We start from the raw sequence: 22,957 nt of genomic DNA, 5'->3' as shown, positions 1-22,957 counted from the left end.
GAAAGTGCAAAACCACAGTGTTTTTAATTTGAACTTGCAGTGCTCACATTTATTTAAATCAAAGTCTTCTGAATTTTAATTATCACAGATTAGGCTGTATTGCAATTCCTTTTTTCGGCCACAAATTTAAGACCTCTTAAAATGACAATTAAGACTTTTGTTGTTCCAGTTAATATATTTAAGACTGTTTATGACCTTAAATTTGATCACACTTAACTTAAGCATCACAATAATGCAATGTCTGAATGATCTTTTCTCAGCAAATATTGATTAATCGATCAATCAAACTGCATATCAATTAATTCATTTTATTAGACATTTTGTGTGTCTAAGCCCTCAGATTTCTCAGTGTGAGAGTGTAGTGAGAACTACTGGAAGCAGAAGGGCTCAATTCATGAGAGTGTCATACACGACATACAGTATAATGACCTGCTGCACTGCTATCACCTGGGGAATTAATTAAAGAAAAAAGGAAAGAAAGAGGGAAAGAGAGAAGAAGTATGTACATTGAGTGTATTCCACAAAGCCATTATTTGAGGTAAAGACAGCATTTACGGAGAAGCTAAAGGATAGCTGCTGTCTTATCAAAGGGCACAAGTGTAAGCTTATTGAAGCACTAAGTACACATAATTTAGATTTGCTTTTGTTTGGCTAGTACAGATAACTGTCAGAGGCTGGAGGATTAGTGAACATGCACGCTGGAATAATACGAGCTCATGAGTCTCATTTCGAAGTTGATGTCATTAACTCCTGTTCTCCTCTTACAGGAACACAGACACTAAACGCTAATGAAGTGACCCATCACCTCTTTTCACACACACTTCAGTCGGGAGTCAACTCAATTACACTACATCACTTCAAGATCAAGTCAAAGCTAACAAAAAAAAAAAAAAAAAAAGAGCAAGAGAGTGAAAGAGAAACCAATGACCTCGTTCTATCACATCCGAAAGATCTGGCCTTGTGGCCCAGTATCCTCCACATTTCATTTCTAATAAAGAAAGACTCTCATTAAAAAAGGAAGTCACTCTCTCTCTCTAAATCTGTCCTTTCTTTTCTCCCTCGCAGGTATCGGCCGCCATCGTACAGTTGTTACCGGAAAAATCTTTTCCGTATTAGAGATCCTATTAGAAAGAGAACACTAAAAGATAATTGGATTTCCAGCGGTTATCTCTGTGTCCGTCAGGACCCTGCTGTCCCTGTAATCTCACTCTCAAGGGGTAAAGATAACTCAATCCCAGAGAGGATGGATGAGTGTGTATGTGTGTGTGTGAGACACAGAGACATGAGAGGAGCGGGGGAGTGTATAAAGGCATATGTTATCCATCTAAGTAATAAAAATGTGTCTAAATCACTGGTATCCACCATCATCTCTTCTGGTGGATTTGAACCCTGACAGAGAACAAACATAAATTTATTTTTATTTCCTAAATAATTCAAAGGCTACAGAATGCACTGGAACAAAAGCTGTCTTCAATGCTGCCACCTTTTTCCAAAGACCCATTCCTCAAGAGAACAATACACGATACGTAGAAGTCCATGCTTCACATACAAGCATGCTATTATTGAGTAATGTTCAATAAAATGTACTGTTTTCTGACCTGTAGTTTGTTTGCTTTGTTCTGAAACAGATATTAAACTGTCCTAATATTGCATTTTCTCCATGGTTCAGTTTACATGAACCATAGATTCATTCTCAAATGATCCCATTCAAATATGCCTAGTAAGGGAGAAAACACATCTGAATCAAATCCCCCAAGAAAATTAAGAGTGAAAACACTGTAATACATTATCTAGATGGGACTCATTTTCTAAATGATGTTTGAGTTACATTTATTAACAGAGGAACTGTGATTTCATGTACTGATTCAGACAAGATTGGGATTTACATAGCTTTTAGTAAAATGGAAGTGTCCACTGTCTGGATGTGGCCATTACAGAGACTCATGTGCTCTGGATGCATAATGAAACCCAATTAAATAAATCAAAATTATTCAACCCTCATTGCAAATCAGGTTTATTGACAAAATTTACAGAATTTCAGCTGTTTGCAATGAACAAATCACACAAAAGTAATTTAAATAGCTCAATACAACAAATGTTTCAAGTGGTTTCCACAAATTAAACTGAAAGTGCAACTTTTAATGACTTCTGCAGTCTCAAAATTATTCAACCCCCTGAATAGAATCCCTCACAACAGCACAAATCTGCAAAACAGGTGTAGTCTCATTCCTGATGATACTAATCACGGGCTTCATTAGTTCCACCAGGTGTGCTTGAGCTAGAACACATGAAATATCTGAACTGGCTAGGTTTGTTGAGTGTCACGTCTAACTGCATGTTAAAAATATGGCTAAGTCAAAAAAAGGAAGCTATCAATGACTGCAACCAGATTTCTGAGAAGGAAGGTTCAGAAAAACCCTTGAGTGACTGCAAAAGACCAGCAGCAAGACTGGTATTTACTGATATAAATAAGACAGAAGTTTTGGGATTCTGTTCTGTGGAGCGATGAAACTAACACAGGAACGTTTTGGCCCTATGGATCAGCGGTATGTCTGGAGGAAGAAGAATGAAGCAGTTAAGCATGGCGGTGGCTCTGTGATGCTCTGGGGCTGATTTGCATCCTCTGGCACTGGAAACCTGCAGCTGGCAGAAGGCAAGATGGATTTCATTGAAGTAAATCAGGAAATCCTAGGAGAAAACGTCATGCCGTCAAGTGAGGAAGTTGAAGCTTGGGGATCATTGGACCTTCCAACAGGACAATGATCCCAAGCATACCTCAAATTCCACCAAGGCTTGGTTGCGGAAGAAGTCCTGGAAGATTCTACAGTGGCCATCAAGTCAACTGACTTGAACACCATAGAAAATATCTGGTGGGATTTGAAGGCGGCGGTTGCAGCACGTAAACCCAACAATATTAGTGGCCATTGCTCATAAGAAATTAAGTTAAGATTCCTCAGAAACGCTGCCAGAAGTTGGTGTCTGGTTATAAATCTCGTTTGCAGCAAGTCATAACAGCAAAATGGTGTTCTACTAAGTACTAATGATGCTTACTAATTTTGAGATTGAAGAAGTCATTAAACGTTGCGTTTGGGGAAAACACTTGAAACATTTGTTGTCTTGAGCTATTTCAATTACTTTTGTTTGATAAACCTGGGGCCGTATTCACAAAGAATTTTAAGGCTAAAAGTAGCTCCTAACTGGCGAATTTAGGAGCAACTCCTAAAAATAATGGGCGTGTCACTCGTAACTTTAGGACTCCTAATTTTTTTGACTAAGAGTAATTCACGAAGCATTTTAGCCCTAAAAGTAGCACCTAAGCCTGGGACAGCTTAAAAGAAGTCGAGAGGACTCCTAACTCACTAAGACCTATTCACAAACCGCTTTTTGTGGCATTTCACGTTGCAATGTTTTGAAATGCGTATGCGGCGGCTACAGGAGCTTCCAATCGCGAGGGAACAATTTTGCATTGTAGGCATAACTAGGGATGCAATAACGCCACCAACAACAACCAAAACTAGGCTACTCATTGCATGTAAACTAATTGTGAATCAAATTAAAATGTTCTTCTCTTTGCAAACGTAGGCAGAGGCATATAGTGACAGATTAATTCAATAATGTTGCAAAGATATTGCATCAATCCATATGTTTCATTAGGCTACTAGGCTATTTGTTTTGCCTTACTCTTTATTCATTTAGGCTATTTATTCAGTTATTCATCATCTTCCGTCCTTCGCACTACTTGTGTAGCGCACGCATTCTCAGACCTGTCACCTGTCACTCATCATCGTAGGGGAGGTGTTTGGAATCATCCCCGCGTTACAATCATCAGCCAATCAAGGTGGTCACTTCAGTCAAGCTCGTGCATGAGTAATGACGTCATCCATAGCAACGAAGACTCACTCTTAGTTTAGGAGTTGTCATTTTTCTTTACTAAGAGTAGGTCTGAAAGGCGTTGTGAATAACTTTTAAGAGTTATTGTTAAAATAACTCCAACTAAAATCTTTTAGTGCGATTTAGGAGTACTCCTAGTGGTAAGATAAAATGCTTTGTGAATACGGCCCCTGATTTGCAATGGGGGTTGAATAATTTTGATTACAACTGTACATGATTCATTATAACATTATGTATATAACAAAGGGAAGGAATTTTGACTGAGGTCAAACCTGTCACTAATATAACAGTGGTCAAGCTGAGTAGTTTGTAATAGTCGGTCAGTCCTTCCATTCATGTTTTTATTTTTATTTTTTACAGATGCTATCATTACCTGAATTTTTATTTTACTCATAAAGTTGTAAATCATGAAAGGAGGAGCACAAGGCAGTAAATCTTAACATAAATTAGCTAAAAATGTAGGTTATTAGTATTCAACAAAAATAATAAAAAAATAATACACCATAATTGAAGACATTTCTACCGGGCAGGATTAGATTTCTCAGTTAGCCCCCCAAAAAAACAAAAAAAACAGCATGCAATTTTCTTTGTAATTTTTACCTAGGTTGAATGAGAAAAGCACAGATGTGAAACACAAATTTCCCTAAATTCCTCAAGGAATTAACAAGCCCTGTTCGAATATTGCTGAAGTGGCATAACTGTTGATCACCATCAACTAACAGGTAGCCTAAATTATCCTCATTCTGAATGTAGTCAAGGCTGCAGCATTAGACACAGTAATTCATGAATGAAACAATGTTAAGAACAAAAAACAAAACTTTCCAACCATTCTGGTTCTCATATGTCTCATATTTCATGTTGTTCCCTTAAACATCCAAATCCTGTGTAAACTACTCTTCAGGATGGAGAAGCAGTGCAATTCCCCCAGGGGCATCTTTCACTGGCCTGTTATTTTTATTGTGGCTGTGCAAAATGAAACCAGTGGCCCAGGGAAGATGGCAAGAGCCGGAATGGAGGAAAATCAATACAGCAATATCAGTGCTGCACTTATCAGAGGCTTACTGCTTTTCAGGGGTCACAGAGGAGCAACTAGATCTAAGTGAAGGGTTTCAATACTGAGATAGATTCTTGAGAAATTTGTACTATGTACAGACTGAGAAGACATGCAGTAAGAAAAAAAAAAGAATGAATAATCAAACTTTGACAACTTTCTCCAGATGTATCCACTTTTCAGAGAAATTTTGGTACACAATTTAGGATTTTTCTACAGACACCCTGCAGTGTTTCCCCTACCATTGTTTTTGGGGGGACGGCCCGTGTTTAACTTGACAAATATATTACTGTTGTACAGTAGAATTTAGATACGTCTCAATGTAATAATAATACTAACACTAATACAAATAAATTATGATCAAAACTTTATTTTTTAAGGAATAATAAAAAAAAAATTCTTCCATGTTTTAATTTTAACAGTAAAGCTCATTGTGCAGCACATTGTTTGACAAAAAGTTTGTTTGATTTCATGATTAAAAGATATTTAATTAATATTTTATATCTTATTTGATTACCAGAAAAAACACAAAACCGAATTTGAGTAAAAAAAACAAAAAAAAACAAAAAAAACATTTCATAGAATTTTTTAAAAATGTTGTATAAGTTTAATAATAGTTTATAATAAAAGTTTCATGATTTTAATTAATTAGACATGATTTTTGATTACTAAAAATTTGACACTACGTATCCGTAACACGCTCGCTCTGCAACACTAGTTTCGGGGGATCGACCACCACCCACCCCCCCTTAAAAAAAATCCTAGGGGAAACACTGCCCTGGATATACGTATGAGACAGACCTACAGTTTGGGAAGCACTTTTTGTAAAAAAAAAAAAAATATCCATCACATTTAACTGTGACCCAACTAACCGTGCCCTACAGTAATTTGCCCTTCCCTCCACAAATTACTGTACATGTAGCCAATGTTCTCCTTTAGAAAATTCCCAGTTATCTGCCTGCCTGTCCAACAACAATTTCTCTTATTAAAGCAGAGTTTGGGTCAATGGAGCTCCACACTGTATGGTTTTCGTCATGGAACGCTTCTGACTTTAGACTCTGAGTGACAAAATATGGCATAATTGCACCTGACAGTGCTGGCCAAGTCATGTGTCTGATTGAATAACCCTGCTCCACAGAGAACAACATTATGGGAGATTTCAGGTGGAGAATTAAATAAAACCATGGCCTTTTATTCATGTAATGTTGAGGGAATATTTTCACCTCATTTTAAAATGGATAGATTTAGCTGAAGAGTGTAACATCTCAATGTATTTTTATTATATTTTTGAACTACTAATGTGCCTGACATTGATCATTTGTGCATTTTCCCCGCACATTTGGCAGAATACGCAGCAGTATTTCTGAGAATAATACATTCTCCACCGTGCGGTGAGTGAGGCTGGAAAAGCAGAAAGAATCGGACCAGAGGGGCCAATTAGAGTAAAAAAGGAAAGCCAAGCATGTCCCCAGAGTGCGGATGTCTTCCACTGAGCGTCTGGGAGAATTTGGCCAATCCTGGGAATTTGGGGCAGCGGGAATGATGAGAAAGGGTGTTCCGAGGTTCCTTCTAAATGTCACTGTGATGTAAGGAAGCTTGTTTAAGCAGGGTATATTCAACCAATACTGCCAGCTCTCAGCTGTTGTACAAGGCACATGCCTGCAGGCACTTTGTAGTGTTGAGTGTTACTGCTGTAATGGCTGTGTCATTAAATCGGTTGTCATTTGTGAGATTCCAGCCCATATGAACACATGGATACCAGCAGCACAAATAATCTACAAACATTGATAAGATTTTTTTTTTTTTGACCTAATCAAATCAGCATATTAGAATGATTTCTGAAGGATTATGTGACACTGCTGTAAACCCCAATGTTGTCATTAATAAAGAAATCAAGTTATCATAACTTAACATTACTTAAAATAGCAAGTTTTGGCATCAAAAATTAAACGGGTGTGTTTAATGTACTCATTTGGCAGCAAAAATCTTTCGGATTAAGATTTTAAGTGTTATGAACTCAAAATTTCAAGTTATTTAAATGATTTGCTATGTCTCGGTTTAATTTGATTGGCCGTGCCTGAAATTCTGCCTTGACAACACGCTGATTGGTCGATACACAAGGCAGTAATTTTTTTGTTCATCGTGAATTTGCTGATGCAGGCAGCAGGCCAGAGGCACTGACACTGCATAAAAACAATAGTTTCGGGTTTAAATCTGAGATTGGACATTTTAGTGAAACTTATGGTGTATCACCAGAGCCGGCCTGTCCATCACGTACGGCCATTTCAGGCTGCTCTTCGGTCATTTTTGACCGAAAAATGTTATGCTTAGTTTTTTTGTTGTTGAATTTTTTACTTCATCAGAATGATACGAAACTTGGTAAAGGTTTTGGCACTTGCTGTGAACACACACACACACAAAAAAAAAAAATCATGGACATGATTCGAAAAGGTTAAATGGTCCTGAAAAAAAATTGTCACACTTGTGCTCCTCGTGGTCAAAAATGTCCACATTGGAAATGAATGGGAGACAAATTTCATCGAGTGAAAACTTTTGGTACTGTGGCCAAACAAAATCTTACTGAAAGTTATTTTTTTGAGATTCAATCTCAAATATGGAACACAACTTGTTTAGATTTATGGATTTGATTTTCTTTTGCAGTTTTAGAGTAAAACATGTTTTTGAAAATATATGTTTCATAAAAAAATTGAAAATGGTATTTTTGTGCATTTTTCATAACAATAAATGTACAATTCTGTAACTTTTTTTAAGTTCACCTTTTTTTTTTTTACCATTTTCATTTCAGCAATAATCTGCCAAGTGTCGTCTTTGAAAAGAGATCAAACATAAGTCGGTGGTCAAATGCATTCAAGATTTAAAATCCCCTAAAAAATAAAAACTATTAAATAAAAAAACATTATTGAACTAAAATATAGTACATTAGTTTCATTGAAATAAAAAAGAAACATTTGGTCATTTTTGACCGACATTGGAAGAGCACCACAGGTTTTAAAAAATATTAAAATAGAAAACTGTTATTTGAAATTGTAATAATATTACTGTTTTTACTATATTTGCCTTGGTAAATAATTAGTCTTAATAATGTATTATACTATCAAAAAATAAACAAGCAGTCAGTACATCAAATAAGTATTTTTCTTGAAATTAACAGTCCAAAAATGTTCCGGTTCTTGGCTCATTTCGAGTTGGACAAAACCTGTGGTTTATTGAGTGAGTCATTTAAAAGATTCAGTGAGTAAATCAGACTGATTCAGTTTATGATTGAACCTATGATCAATTTAGTCTGATTCACAATGATTTGCCCATTGGCTCAACAGATTCATTAGAAAGTATTGATGAAATTAAGCAGTTTGTTCGCAACTGTACTGTTTGGGTTTTATTTATTTTGTTGCTTATTCGGTGAGGACAATGTAATAAAGTTGTAATGGTCCAAGATTCAGCAGATTTAGCAGTGGGACAATGCCTCTTTTGAATAACGGTGCAAGAAACACTGAATTGTTTTGTGCTATCTAGTGCAGTGTTTCTCAACTGTTGGGTCACAAGACCGCTTTGAGCGGGACACGGAGTGTGCATACAAAGAAACAACATCATCATATTTTTTTTCTTAATCGAGACATTTATTTTGAAAGACATCATGAAAGCTGTTGACACATTTAAGTAAAGAGTGCCTGAGAAAAACACGTTGTCCTGATTCAGTATCTGTGGTCCGATGAGATGTTGTCAGGCTATATGTCAGTGTCATTTTTCTAACGTTTTTTAATTTAATTTTGTATGACTGGTGGCTAACTAACTTTATTGTATTAACAAAAACTAGTTTGGGACTGCTATTTAATAGCCTTACCTTATACTGTTTAATCATCATTCAGTATTAGTCATATTCTTACAATTTATGCGTATGTTAAGTAAAGTGGAACAGTACTTGTCTGTGTCAACCATCTTTGTGAAATAAATTTGCTTGGTTTTAAAAGCAAATTGAATATAATTTGTATAATTGTATACAGTGTATATTTGAATTAGGTCAAATAAAATGGCCATGGGAAAATGTGGGTCCCATGGTCAATCCAGTTGAGAACCACTGATCTAGTGCTCACAACTAGGTAAAAAAATCAACTACTGTTCCTGCAGTGTCGAATAATGTGATTCTGATTCTTTGAGCTGATAATGACAACTGGAGGATCACGTGTGGGAGTCAGAACTCTTTTGTTTTCTAAAAACAGTGAGAAGTTGGCCGCAGCTGCCAAAATATGTGTATAGGCCAATCACATACAAAACATGACCCTAACAAAGCAGACTACTGCAGAACCTCTCACAGACATGATACATGATCACTTTCCCCGATTTTACATGTTTACATTTAATAGCGTACTTCAAATGTTTTCCTCTTATAGTCTCAGTTCAGAGACCCTGCCTTGAACCTTTCTGAAAGCATAACGTTTTACAACTGGAGGGTGGGAGATGTTGAACAGAGCAGAGCCCACTCCGCCTTTACACTGTCACATCCTTCCCCCAGTGCCAGACAGAACCAGAGGGAGGGATGGGAAACGAAAGGAAGATAGAAATGAAGGTGCTGTGTTCCTGTCACTGGTGAAATTCTCCCACAAAGGGAGCACAACAGGCAGAACATGAGTCCAAGGGGAATCGTGGGGGGAAAAGGAGCAGGTAGACAGAAATGGAGAATGATGGAAGGAATGAGAAAGCGAGACTGCAGTGATAAAAGAGGTGATGTGTGTGCGTGTTTGGCGGGGCAGCGGTGGAGGAATGCCCCATGGCTGTGCTATAAGGAATAAATCAACTGTGCTGCTATGTTTTGGTAAGATACATGCCAAACGCAATCTCTCTAGCCAAAGCTTGAAACCTTCTTGCATATAAGTTGTGTTTGAAAAGAAAACATTTGTACTCCCTCACGTTGGCAGCTTTTCAGTTCCGACAGACAAAACTTTCTTTTTTTAATATCCTCACAGGGGCTTAACAATTTCATTAAATCTTACAACAGTTTTTTAAAATTGTAAATCAACCCTGAAAACAGAATACACCAGCATGAAGTGAAAGTGGCTTGTTTGTACAATATGTCAAGAAAATTTAGTTATTGCTTCACTCAGCTGCAGCAGAAGTCTTCAAGATCCTATGAAATGAATTGACTTGCAATTTTTATTTATTTTTTTTACAATTTTTTTCTTTTTTCCTGAGTTGATGTATTTCCCGTTGAAACAGTAAGTTGGGGCAGGACATATTGAAGGGATTGTCATTTTTATACACTACCATTCAAAAGTTTGAAAACAAAGTAAAAGTTTAAAGACTTTTACTTTGCTACAAAAAAAAAAAAAAAAACCTATTTCAAATAAAATGTTGTTCTTTTGAATATTTCTATCAATCAAAGAATCATGAACTAAATGTATCAAGTTTTCCACAAAATATTATGAAGAACAACTGTTTTCAACATTGATAAAAATAAGAAATGCCTCAAATCTGCATATTAGAATTATTTCTGGAGGATCATGTGACACTAAAGACGAGTAAAGATTTAGCTTTGCCATCACAGAAATAAATTACATTTTAAAATATAGTAAAACATTTTTTTTTAAATACATAATTTAAAATATAATATTTCACAATATTACTGCTTTTAATGTATTTTTGATCAAATAAATCCACCATTAGTAAGCATAAACATTTCATCAAAAACATAATTTTTTTTTACCAACCTCAAACTTTTGAACAGTAGTGTACATAGCCAATAGTTCACACTACTTGCTATTGCTAGTCAGAGGAAAGTGGTATTAGAGGGAGAGAAAATATCATTTTAGACATCGTTTGACTGGATAAAAGCTTCACAAATACAACATGAGTCATCAGTATTTTTGGCCCATTTAATAGTGCAGGAAGCATGGTCAATATTTAGTGGTGTGTCCATCAAGTCATTTCATGGGGTCTTTAACTATTAGAAAATTTCATTGACTGCAGACAGGAACACGTGTAGAGTGAGAAAGAGAGAGAGAGAGAGAGAGAAAGTGTGTATGTGTGTGTGTGTGTGTGTGTGTTCACCTCAAACTCAGCGTGTTTGTGGATGTCCTCTGCTCTCTGGCGGCTCAGAATGAACTCGGCCTCATTAGCTACACGCACCAGATGGTCCTTCATGGTGTGGCTCAGCAGTCTGCACATCAAAAACACATTGAACATTAAGAACATCACATGATTCTGAATTATTTTCAATAATTATGCAGTTTGTGTTGGTAGGATAACTGAATCCAAGTTAGGATTTCATACAGATACGAGTAAACTAAATTGGAAAACAAATCACAGATGAATTTTTACATTTATTAAAGGAGAACTCCGGTCAATTTTAACATTGAGCTCATTTTTTTGTAAATTTGGAGTGCTGTCAGTACAGAGAACAACGACAAAAATCGGTGTTGCCTACACCGTGTTATCCTCTTTTTAAAATTTGCACCCTGTTGACTTCAATGGGGCAAGTTTTAAACCTGCTTTTAGCCTCTTAACATCCTTGATGTGTCATTACAAGTGCACAGGTCATGTGAGTGATTCCTTCGGAGTGAACGCGGGTGAATCTGACTGCAGTAGATGTGAAAGATATGAATAAAAATGATGTTTATTCAGCCAGCGCTCATACCTGTATTTACATCCTGTTTTCGGCTGAAGTCCACAGTAGTCGATTGTCGAGTTCGGGCGCATGATCGTACGTACTAAACCTATGCGCGTGAACTCGACAATCGACTACTGTGGACTTCAGCCGAAAACAGGATGTAAATACAGGTATGAGTGCTGGCTGAAATAACATCACTTTTATTAATATCTTTCACATCTACTGCAGTCAGATTCACCCGCGTTCACTCCGAAGGAATCACTCACATGACCTGTGCACTTGTAATGACACATCAAGGATGTTAAGAGGCTAAAATCAGGTTTAAAACTTGCCCCATTGAAGTCAACAGGGTGCAAATTTTAAAAAGAGGATAACACGGTGTAGGCAACACCGATTTTTGTCGTTGTTCTCTGTACTGACAGCACTCCAAATTTACAAAAAAATGAGCTCAATGTTAAAATTGACCGGAGTTCTCCTTTAAAAAATGTGCTGATTGAGAGATTCAACAGACGCATTTACAGACCTATAATGAAATTATGATACAAATAAGACAATAAATATTTTCATATTATGGCTGATATTATAAATCTATACTACTTCATAAAAAAAAAAAAAAACTAAATAGTTTGCATGCTACAAGTGAATTGAGGCATCAGATTATAATGTACAGCATGTATATATAAGATGATAAACAACCAATATTGGCCGAAACAATGAATATTAATAATAATAATAATCTCTGCCAATATCGGTGGTAAATTATGTTGTATTGGTATATCGTGCATCCATAATAAAGAATACTGTATATAAATTCCAATGTATAATGATGTTCACATCAAATGAAAGATAGTAAAAATATCCTACAAAATAGTAAAAGGATATCTTCCACATCTCTCAACTGTTAATCTGTGAAATACATTTTGCTGATTTAATGACACAGTTGTTAGGCCATCAAAGTGTAAATAGTAAGCTAAACTAACTTAACTACACCATGTAAAACAAGCAGAAAATCATATTTAGCACGGCAGCTAAAAACCACCCCCACTAAAACAACCAGCGATTGATTTGTAAATGATACGCATCTAACAAGATACGGATGTAGGGGGTGTGGATAAGGGGCACGTCTCACCCCAGCTCATGTTTCTACATATGTAAGAACAGCCTTCCTTGGATAAACACAAACACACACACATACACAGTTTCTTATCACAGGACATCTGATGATTATAGGGGCTGATGGGAGATCAGATGTATCCTGCTTTTACTGCTACTGTTTGTCAACCCTCATCAAAACCTGAAGCTGTTCTTTCCATCTCAGAGTCTTGTTTGTGAATCAGCTTAGTTTTTTTCTGTCCACGGTGCCCCGGGTTAGCACAGACGGGGAGGAACCTGATCTTGAAACAGCACATTTACACCCCGGGCAGATTTGTGAACAACACAAGCCATGGCCTAATAAAACATTCCCCCCAGGGACAGAGATGAGTATCTCAGCAGGTCAGGAGGCTCAGGCCTCTGCAAAGTGGAAGAATAACAGGCGGAGGGTGGAGGGCTGAAACTCGAGCCTGGTGTGTCAGCGGCGGGCAGCGGGGGAGCGGACGTGCCAGGGACTCTGCAGTGACCCTCTCCCACCCCTCTCACCCCGACTGCCATCAATAACACAGTCCCACTCTCTGTGACTGCCCTTCATTCTATCACCCTTCTGCTTTCCTTTCTTTCTTTATCTGTTTTTACTTACTTTATGGTATGACAATCTAGAGAAATATTAACATTAGATTATCGATTATACAATGGTAATATCATGGCGTGAGACACGCTTTCACGTTGCCCAAGTAAATCTCACGCCAAATTGAACCGTTTTAAATTAGACCGGTTAGAGTATGAATTTAAGAGTCGTGAAAGCGATACGAAAGCTGTGTTTTCAAATCGCTCTTGAGGTATTTTGATGTCGTACGCCATTCGGTCTGCGCAGCACTGCATAAAGTCGAATACACGTATTGACAAGGTAAGGGATTTAATTAAACCAATGAAGACCTGCAACCTCTTGATTGGATCACATTTTCTCCACACCGTCACTGCTGACCCCAACCTGTGCGACAATCACTGATGTTTAGGCGGCATTGTGAAACGTAGTATTTGTGCACACAAAGCAGATTTACACCTCTAAAAACTATTATATTGGAGTTGTTCATTTTAACCGTTAATAATAACACCAGCTGACAACTTAACAATCTTCCTGTATGTTTACAGCATTGGTTGAGATTTTTTTCCATGAGAAAAAATAACGTAGCTACTGTACCTGATATTTATCCAAATGAACTGATATTGAATAAAGATCGTAATCGTATCGCAAGCTTATGAATTGAAATCGTTCCCAGAAAGCCGCATCTCAGACAGTGCGCGAATACTGAATTGAGCTCTCTTTCACGTCTTCTTGAACGAACAAATTTGCACAAAATTGTTAAAAAAAAGTAATTCAGTCAAGAACAGTGAGTGATATTCTTGTCATTTGTTATTTGATTCACATTAAAGGGTTAGTTCACCCAAAAATGAAAATTATGTCGTTAATTACTCACCCTCATGTCGTTCCAAACCCGTAAGCCTTTGTTTATCTTCGGAACACAAATTAAGGCATTTTTGATCAAATCTGAGAGCTTTCCGACGCTGTTCACATTGTAACCACAGTGCATCGGTTCCGGGTTCTATGTCAAAAGGCCGTCTTTTGCATCAGAACCACATGCATGGGTCGTGGTACTCACGTGAACAGCGTCAGAGACTTTAAGGGTCACTTTAAGGCCGGATGCACGGACCGAATATATACTGACACACATCTGTTTTTCACTCAGCTGTTTACGTTCATTTAACACATAACTGACTGTGTTTATGTGAATACTCCACACAATGGGCATTTTGACAATTATGTGCATATGTGACCATTCAAGCACAATTAGCAGCAAATGAGAACTCAATTTGGGATGATGTCTGAGAGAGGTGGCTTTCTGTGTGAGCGCCTCGAATCTGTGTCAGTCAACATGAGTAATGCATTGAGATCTTTTTTCCTGACTTACTACGCTTAACATCGTGCATGTCCTGCTTTTCTTCTGCTACGCTGATATATTTACATACCTAGATATGGACGATATAGCAAAATCTCTAACGACAGACATTTTATATCGTCGCCATGATATATATCGTCATACTGTCCAGCCCATAGACTGTAAAAAAGATGGAAGACACACCTTCACTCTCTTCCATTGTAGTAAGTGAAGCCGCCAGTGTCCCAACATGGCGCTGACATCTTGAGTCTCGAGTCTGCGCAGTAGTGAGCGCGAAGTGGAGCCGCGATATCAAGGCCCCGCCCACACTCCCGTAGAATCAGTTTGCACCGGTTAGTACAGTTTATGTAGGTGTTAAATAAACAGTTATGTAAATGTAGAAATTAAAGTTTAGGCACCAATCTCCTCCCCAAGATCCTGAAAAAAGTCAGTTGGAGCCTCAGTGACTACTTCACTCAGAGAAGCTGTCAATCATGACGTCACATCCCCGTTGTTATAGCATCAAATAACTAACTAAAACCAAACTTATTTAAAGAATTAACACTTGAACGAACATCAGCGTGATAAAAACTGCCTAAAATGAAAGAAACCATCTTTGGAAAACAATTATTTGAAGTGTAATTCGATTGTTTAGTTTGTCTCACGTTTATTACATTACATGGAGAGGGCGGGGTTTATGACCTATACTGCATCCAGCCACCCAGGGGCGATCGAGATGCTTTGGCTTCACTTTTCAGGACTACGCTTGGTCCAGCCCTAGCATTTCCCAAGCATTTCTGAAGCTCAAGCTCAAATCGGAAATACAACTGCTAAGGATCACTGATCCTGGATCAGTAAGTGATGCCACCACTATAAACGGACCTCTGTTGGCTGTGTAGCCGACGGAAGTACTTCCATATGATGGTGACTACTACTACTTCGTATTTTACGGCAGCTTTCAGGTGCATTTCTGCCAACCCTCTGCTCCCGACGGTGACATCACGTAACAATCCTAGGGCTGACATGTGAGAAATGTACTTGATGTAAAGATGCACAAACTGTCAACACTTAGTTTTGTTATAGTTATTATAGTTATGGTTTTATATAGCTATATGGATTTATATAGTTATGGTTTTGTTATTGTTTTTGTAGCCAAATTGGTTTGGAACAGTTGTTGAATAAACAATTGAACTGAACAATTATGCCTGCCTATCGGTTTGACTGAGTTTTATTGATCACTGAGATAGCATTGACTTGGAATGAAGTTGGTTGGTACTTTTGCCATGTTGCTGTAGCTTAGCTTGCTACATTTCTCAGGGGGGTAGCTTCAGTGTAGTATTTAATGTAGAGTAACTGCTAGCATTTTCCAAGTAGCTTGCCCAACACTGGTATTTGTTTACAGTAATTTCTTTTCTTTGGGCTTCAAGAATTCAACTTGACTTTGGGAAAGCACTGTGACTAAATCAGTATTGATCATTATAATTGTAGTGCAGTAGGCATTATAATGACATATTTGATGTGCACTTTAGAGCTAGGATTACAGTGATATATCCATGACAGGGGCTGGTGTGCCAGATGTTGTCTAAACCTTGACCCTACTTTCCAAAAGAAAAGCGCATGTTAGAAAAAGAGCTGTAAAGATGGCCAGCAGTTAAGGTGGAAGAGCCTCAGTGCATCACTGCATTCATTAACATTTCTGGAGAGCTCATCAGCACGGCAGCATTCATTAACATTAATTTCCATTGCTAAGTTAGAAATGAGAGCCATCTGAAAGATCTAAGGGCATGAAATTGAAGACAGATCCTTCCATCCCAAAGGGAGTCTGAGTAAAAGAGTCCAGAAGATGAGACATAAACCTGTCTGAAAACAGCAAGATACGAGAAAGATTTCCCAAGAGGTGGACAAGAAACTAAGGCGCTGCTGCCCTCTCAGAAACACATGGGAACAAGCCAAGTTATTGACAGACGCCTCGAACTCCAGGTCACCCTGTTGATCCCCTTTCCACATTACATTGATTACCTCCCAAACAAGATCTGATCGTACACACGCAACATAGCGTTGTAGGCCAGAAGATAATGAGGAGGTGGCTAAGAAAGGGTCAGAGGATGGGTTTAGATAATTACCTGCCCTCGTTCACAAGCTCGATGAAGGCCAAACCCGCATTCTTTTGGATGGAATTCTGCCACTCCTGTGGAGAGAAATAAAAAAGACTTTACACACAGTGTATACAACAAGCAGAGATAGGAAGGTTGGGTTTAGTCAGAATAAACATCAGCATAATGTTATTAATATGTAAGGATTAAAATGAACCCCGACATCATCAACAAACTTCATACAGAGGAAGTGATCACTGGGGAAGGATGGAAGAAAGCAAAACGGGCCTCTAACATGTTTATAATGTATCTTCAATGTTCAAGATTGCCTTTAACCGAGCACACTCCTCAAAAACTTTAACAGGTCTCAGCCGGTTGTTGTAAAAGGTGTTAGTCTAAACAACTCCTAAAACCACAGCTTTCAGTGATGTTTAATAGCCTAGGAGCGAGACCAAATCATTGACATTTTTCACAGCTGCGCCAACCTTTCAACACTTCCCTGTGATCGTCTCAAGAATAATAATAACAACCAGGTCATGAGTATGTACAATGTCGCTTGTGTATTCTCGAGGGCTCTTTTCAAGACTGTATCATGGAGACAGGAGTGTAACGGTCCGACCCTAATGTCTCATTTGTTTCGGCCAACAGAGAGTGCTTCTAAGTAGAGGTGCAACACAAGCAATCATTTCATAATGATGATGATTTATTTTTTAATACCCTGCAATATTTCTGAGGTCATAAATGAAAATGAAACAGGGCAAATCTACTTGCTTATTAAGAAGGAAATGTTTCACCATCCTCTGAGAGAATAAAAGTGAGCCTGAAACCAAAATAAACAAAAATTTAAAATGGCAATATGTGTACGCCTTTATATATTGCAGAGGCTTTGTTCACTATAACAGCAGTTAATTCCCAGATTATATGCATTTTACTTTGTAATCTCCAGCATAAATATTTGAGGAAGCATATTCAAGTAAATCTTACATCAGTTTTCCGACAGCAAGCTAAGTTTGGTTACTCATTACTCACCATTAATTTACCAAACCATCTACAGTATATACATAATTTCAACAGAGCCAATACAGCAAACCAATAATAAAGTTGAAGGAAAAGATTGTAAATTCTGTACCATTCACATTAACAAATAGAATTGCTAAATAATTATTTTCAAACAGGACACTCTCCCCATCTACAATTGGTCAAGTCCAGTCACAACCAAACAGCATTGAGCAAACCAACCGAATGTTCTGAGAGTGGCAAAAACTGAATAAAATACCATTTCTTATTTATTTATTTTAATTCCATATCGACTGATTCCATTTTGGGTGTTACTGTGTACATTGTATAAAATGGAAAGACAGGGAAAATAAAAAAGTTGAAGGGTGAAGTTGAAAGGAAAATTAGGCAGGATGAAGGGAAACCGGGAAGGTGTTTTTTCAGACCAAACAGCCAACTAAAGTTCATTAGATTACATTTATGGGAGAAACTGCATATATACTAGGATCTTTTGTTAGGAAAAAACACATTTTAGCGGCTGTCATCAACCAAGCACACAAATACATTTTCACTACAAAGATAAATGAATGTTCGATGGGTGAGGGAAAGGCATTATTCTTTAATTAAAGGAAGCAATGACCCCAATCAAAAAGCCTTAACGATCAGTGCTGTGCGTTAAGGACAAGGCTGACAGTTATTGGATTTCAACCAGTCATTGTGATAGGGCCCTGATACGGTTTTATGGTATCCAATGCTGTTTCCATTCTGACCTGATGAGTGGATACAGGCAGCCATTTGTGACCTTTCAACTCTGACCCTGAACTAAGAGAGGTGCTTCTACAACCCAGCCACCTCTGCCCCGGTCCTGTCGTTACAGCAACCACTCACGCTGATCCATTCATGTCATCAAGACCAGGATTGTGTCCTAAGATAGAACATGACTTTTATCAGCCACACAAACAGTGCCTGGGAAAGTTTGTATCGTAAAGATAAACTTGTAATGATAGCCACTGTGATTCAGACCAGTCATAAGACACTTCATCAAGGACATTTATAATTGACCTGTTTCCTCCAGTCTCGATAAAACAACAAAGACTAGCATATAGGGAACACTTGCTCAAGGTCAAATCTATCCAAACACACTTGTGTAAAACGCCAGTTTCACTTTTATTGATGCTCAGGTATATAAACAAGCTATCCAAGATTGAGACTTCTGGTACACTGATTCTGGACATGCAACTCAAAACGTCTAACATAGTGCAAAAACTCAATAACATTAACTGAATAACATCAACGATTCAAGTAAAAATGATCTAAACATCCTTTAAACAACATAATAAATTATTAGAATCATAATCATCATCATCATCATCAAGAAATATTAAGAAGATCAATTATGAAAAAATATGAACAGTCAATTCTGACAAACCCTGCACATAATATGCATACAAATTAATGTGTTGACATAATGCTGCATGAGCCATTATTTTATATTATATTATATTATTAGTCAAATTGATTAATCACGATTAATCGCATCTAATATAAAAGTTTTTGTTCATATAATGTGTGTATATATATACATACATACACACACATATATACATATATATACACACACACACATATATGTATGTGTGTACCCATTTAGTTATGCATATATATATATACACATATATATATATATATATATATATACACATATATATATATATATATATATATATATATACACATATATATATATATATATATATATACACATATATATATATATATATATATATATATATATATATATATATATATATATATATATATATATACATATACATATATACATACATATACATATATACATATACATACATACATACATACATACATACATATATATATATATATATATATATATATATATATATACATATATACGTGTGTGTGTGTGTGTGTAATTCATATATACTAAATATATTATGTATACGCACATATATTATATAAACAAAAATGTTTGTTAGATACAATTAATAGTAATTTGTATTATATTATATTATATTTAGTTATATTACATATATCAGTTATATTGTCCTTATTTTTGAGCGATGAAGAGATCTACGTTATGCGAGTCTATATGATGAAAACAGAAGTTTGTAATACAGAGTGAAGGGAATGCAGAGGGAGAGAAAAAGAGAGAGAGACACTCTCACAAAGTACTCAGTGGCATCTGCGTCAGGATAGTGTGAGCGTGTGTGAACACATTCTGAACACATTCGTAAACAAAATCAGTGTAATCTGGGCTCATAAAAAACATATTACATAACATTTCCCTTATACTTTAAATGAATGCTCTAATTGAATAGATTTTTTTTATATAAAAAAAACAAAAGTAATTTTCTTCTGAGACACACAAACAACATGTTTTAGATTCCATAGAGAAGTCATCCAATGAGGCATTCTTTTGTTTAGTTTTGCCATGATAATTACCGTGGCGCTGCATTCCTAATCACTGCTGATTAAGAGAACACAATTACCCTCAAACTAAAACACAACTTAAACAAAAATGAAACAACGCAGACCTACAATGTAATGTTTTGCCTCATCCACAATGGCAAGACAAGGAAATGTGCATGGCGTTTGGCTTCGTTCATTGAAAATAAACAAGTCGCTCTACAGTTTCCAACCCATCAGTTATAATCACAAGTATTTGTTTGTTTTCTGCAGGCTGGGGGATTGAGGCTCAGATGAAACAAAAAAATTATCCGTCACATGTAAGAGCGCTGTTTCAGATCATAACGAGCAGAAGTTTACGTTACGGCTTGTCCACAGAGCACAAGGCGATTTATAACAGAAAAGTGGCTACTGTATAGCTTTGAACGACGGAAAGATATTCTAGATTTAAAATGTCAGTGTTGTATTACTTACAGGGAAAACACTTAACTTTCCAAACAAAAAAATTATGTTTCCACAAAGTATCTATTTTTGCAATGTTATGTGGTCTTAAAATCAACACTGACAAACTCCAGCATGTTCAGAATTATGCAGCTAGAATCCTGAAAGACAAGTAATCTCGTTAGGTTTTGTGCGTATTTTAAGATACATTTAATTGCATATAAGGTTTTGTGTGGTTGGCTCCACAGTATCTTTTAATTTAATCTTGTAACCTATATGTTCCTATCTATCCATTGCACTTGCATCTATTAGGAAAAGGGCATTTTCTTTTAAATTTACTACCTAAAAAAAATTAATTGACCTCTGTGTTCTTTAAAATCTAATCTTAAAGCTTGATTTTATAGATTTGTATTTTATAATATAAATTTTTGTAGATTTTATTTAATTATTGTTATTATTTGTTTTTTGTATTTGTTTTTTATTATAATTGTTTACACCTTACATTATTACAACATTATTGTATGTCAGCATACTTACTTTAAAATATTATTTTAAAAGACAAAATATCCTCCTTTGTATCTTCAGAAAACCATTTTGTATATATTATATTTTTGTAAATATTGTTATTATTGATTTTTTTAATATTTCCCTGCAATGAGGTGTATTATTATTATTGAAATTTTCTTGATTATCTCTTATTATTTTTACTTTCAATTTTAATATTGCCCTTCAAGGTAGCTTAATGTTGCAGTGCTAAAACTTCCACTTGTTAAGGTCCACTTCAATCAACTCATCGTAATATCAAAATGGCATCTGACAGCAGGTCCAGACAGCTTAATTTACTGATGTGACAAGCAGAACGCTCTACAAGTCCTGTGCATGTTCTCAGATGTTATCTCTTCTAAAGCAAACACACAATCCCAAACGGCCAAGGGCCTGTGTTTCTGTGAGGACACTCCACACAAGGAGACTTTACAAGGGGAGCAAATATTTACTCTGACTACATTTAAAGACCATAGAGGATTGTGGTTAAACAGATGTGATTAGAAGCTTCCTTACAATGAGCTGGGCTTGGAGGTGTCAAAAGATTTCTAAAAACATTTATTAAAAAAAAAAGTTAAAGTGCTTTTTTTTCCTTCTCTCTATTGAAGGTTTAGGAGGAGGGTGATGACTGAAATAATCTGACTTGACAGGAATGATAACAGCATACATAAATCTTGCTGCTTGCCTTTCTGGGCTATAGAAACAATGATTATTATATATTCAGCACATGGTGAGAATGCACACAGAGATAATATGATTTTGATTTTGTAAATACACATATCCATGTATGTAAATAGTGACACAAAGAGAGTATGTTAGGAAGGAGATTCTGCATGAGGTATAGCAAATCAACATCAAGCTACTATAAGAATCTCCAACAGTTAAAGGAAAAAGCTAGCATGAAGGACCGTTAGTCCATCGGTACCATTTAAAAGAAAAAAACAATTTGACTCAATAACATGTCTCTTTCCCAGCCAACTATATTGCAGTCAGAGAGTGAATTAAAAGTCACTCAAGTCGTAAGCTTTCCTCATGCCGTTCCCTCTCACTTCCTGTCAGGAAGAGCCCCGTCTCCGGACGCATAGCTCGCATCGGCAGGGCGCCGGCAGAATTAAGTGCCAGTTGGTGTTAGTGTGTTTTCTCTGGGCCTCAACGGAACCCTGTGTTCAAAGAATGCTGAGAGCAATGTTATCCACCGGCACGGATACCCTCGTGGGTCGTTGTCTGGGGTGGAGGAGGGAGGAGGAGGGAGAGGGGGAAAGACAACACGTGGCTTGGGCCTGCGCTTGAACCTTACGTACATGTTATGCCTCTCAGCGGGGTCCAGGTTTGACTGTGAGATGGGGAGGGAGAAAGATTCAACCTCAGGTTCAACCACATTCCTCTTCAGTTCTGCGACGTTTATGGAACTTGCAAAGTTAAAAATGGCAGGACTAAACGAGACGAAACGGTCTGCACTGAGCTTCAAGCGCCGATGTCCCTGAATAGCTTTTCATTTTAAAAGGCCAGTTTTAAGTCCTAAACCAATTCTTTGAAGTAGTCAATCATGGTCACTTGGTCAGAAAGCCTGCTGGCCTGAGCTCACTAACTTGCACCCTGATGTGTGCAGATGTTTTTACTGTGGTGTTTATAATGTTTGTACATTTAAATTTGTTTCTTGTTCTGTTCGAAAGGTAACTATATAATGTGACTGTGTTTTTCTCTCATATTTTCCCTGAAAAAAAAAAGTTAATTCTGCTTTATTGGGCATCGTTTGTGAAAAGGAGCAAAACCAATGCCTGGTGGTTTATGCCAAAATTTAAGGCAGATACTGATGACAGATATTTTAACACTAATATCA

At 36.8% G+C, this 22,957-nt stretch overlaps 1 protein-coding gene across 4 annotated transcripts in view; it reads right to left on the bottom strand.

The window, feature by feature from the left end:
- lrba (LPS-responsive vesicle trafficking, beach and anchor containing) overlaps nucleotides 1–22,957 on the bottom strand; it is a 257,432-nt gene that overhangs the window by 127,580 nt on the left and 106,895 nt on the right. For all 4 annotated transcript variants that reach the window (XM_079850095.1, XM_079850096.1, XM_079850093.1 and 1 more), the window contains exons 34-35: nucleotides 16,720–16,784; nucleotides 11,006–11,114 (exon numbers count right to left, since the gene is read on the bottom strand). In XM_079850095.1, coding sequence (XP_079706221.1) covers nucleotides 11,006–11,114; nucleotides 16,720–16,784 — 174 coding nt within the window. The remainder of the gene's footprint in view (nucleotides 1–11,005; nucleotides 11,115–16,719; nucleotides 16,785–22,957) is intronic.

Source organism: Squalius cephalus (genome assembly GCF_949319135.1).
Source record: "Squalius cephalus genome assembly, chromosome: 2".
NCBI lineage: Eukaryota > Metazoa > Chordata > Actinopteri > Cypriniformes > Leuciscidae > Squalius > Squalius cephalus.
The sequence above is the reverse complement of the archived record's forward strand: the minus strand, read 5'-3'. Positions and strand labels throughout refer to the sequence as shown.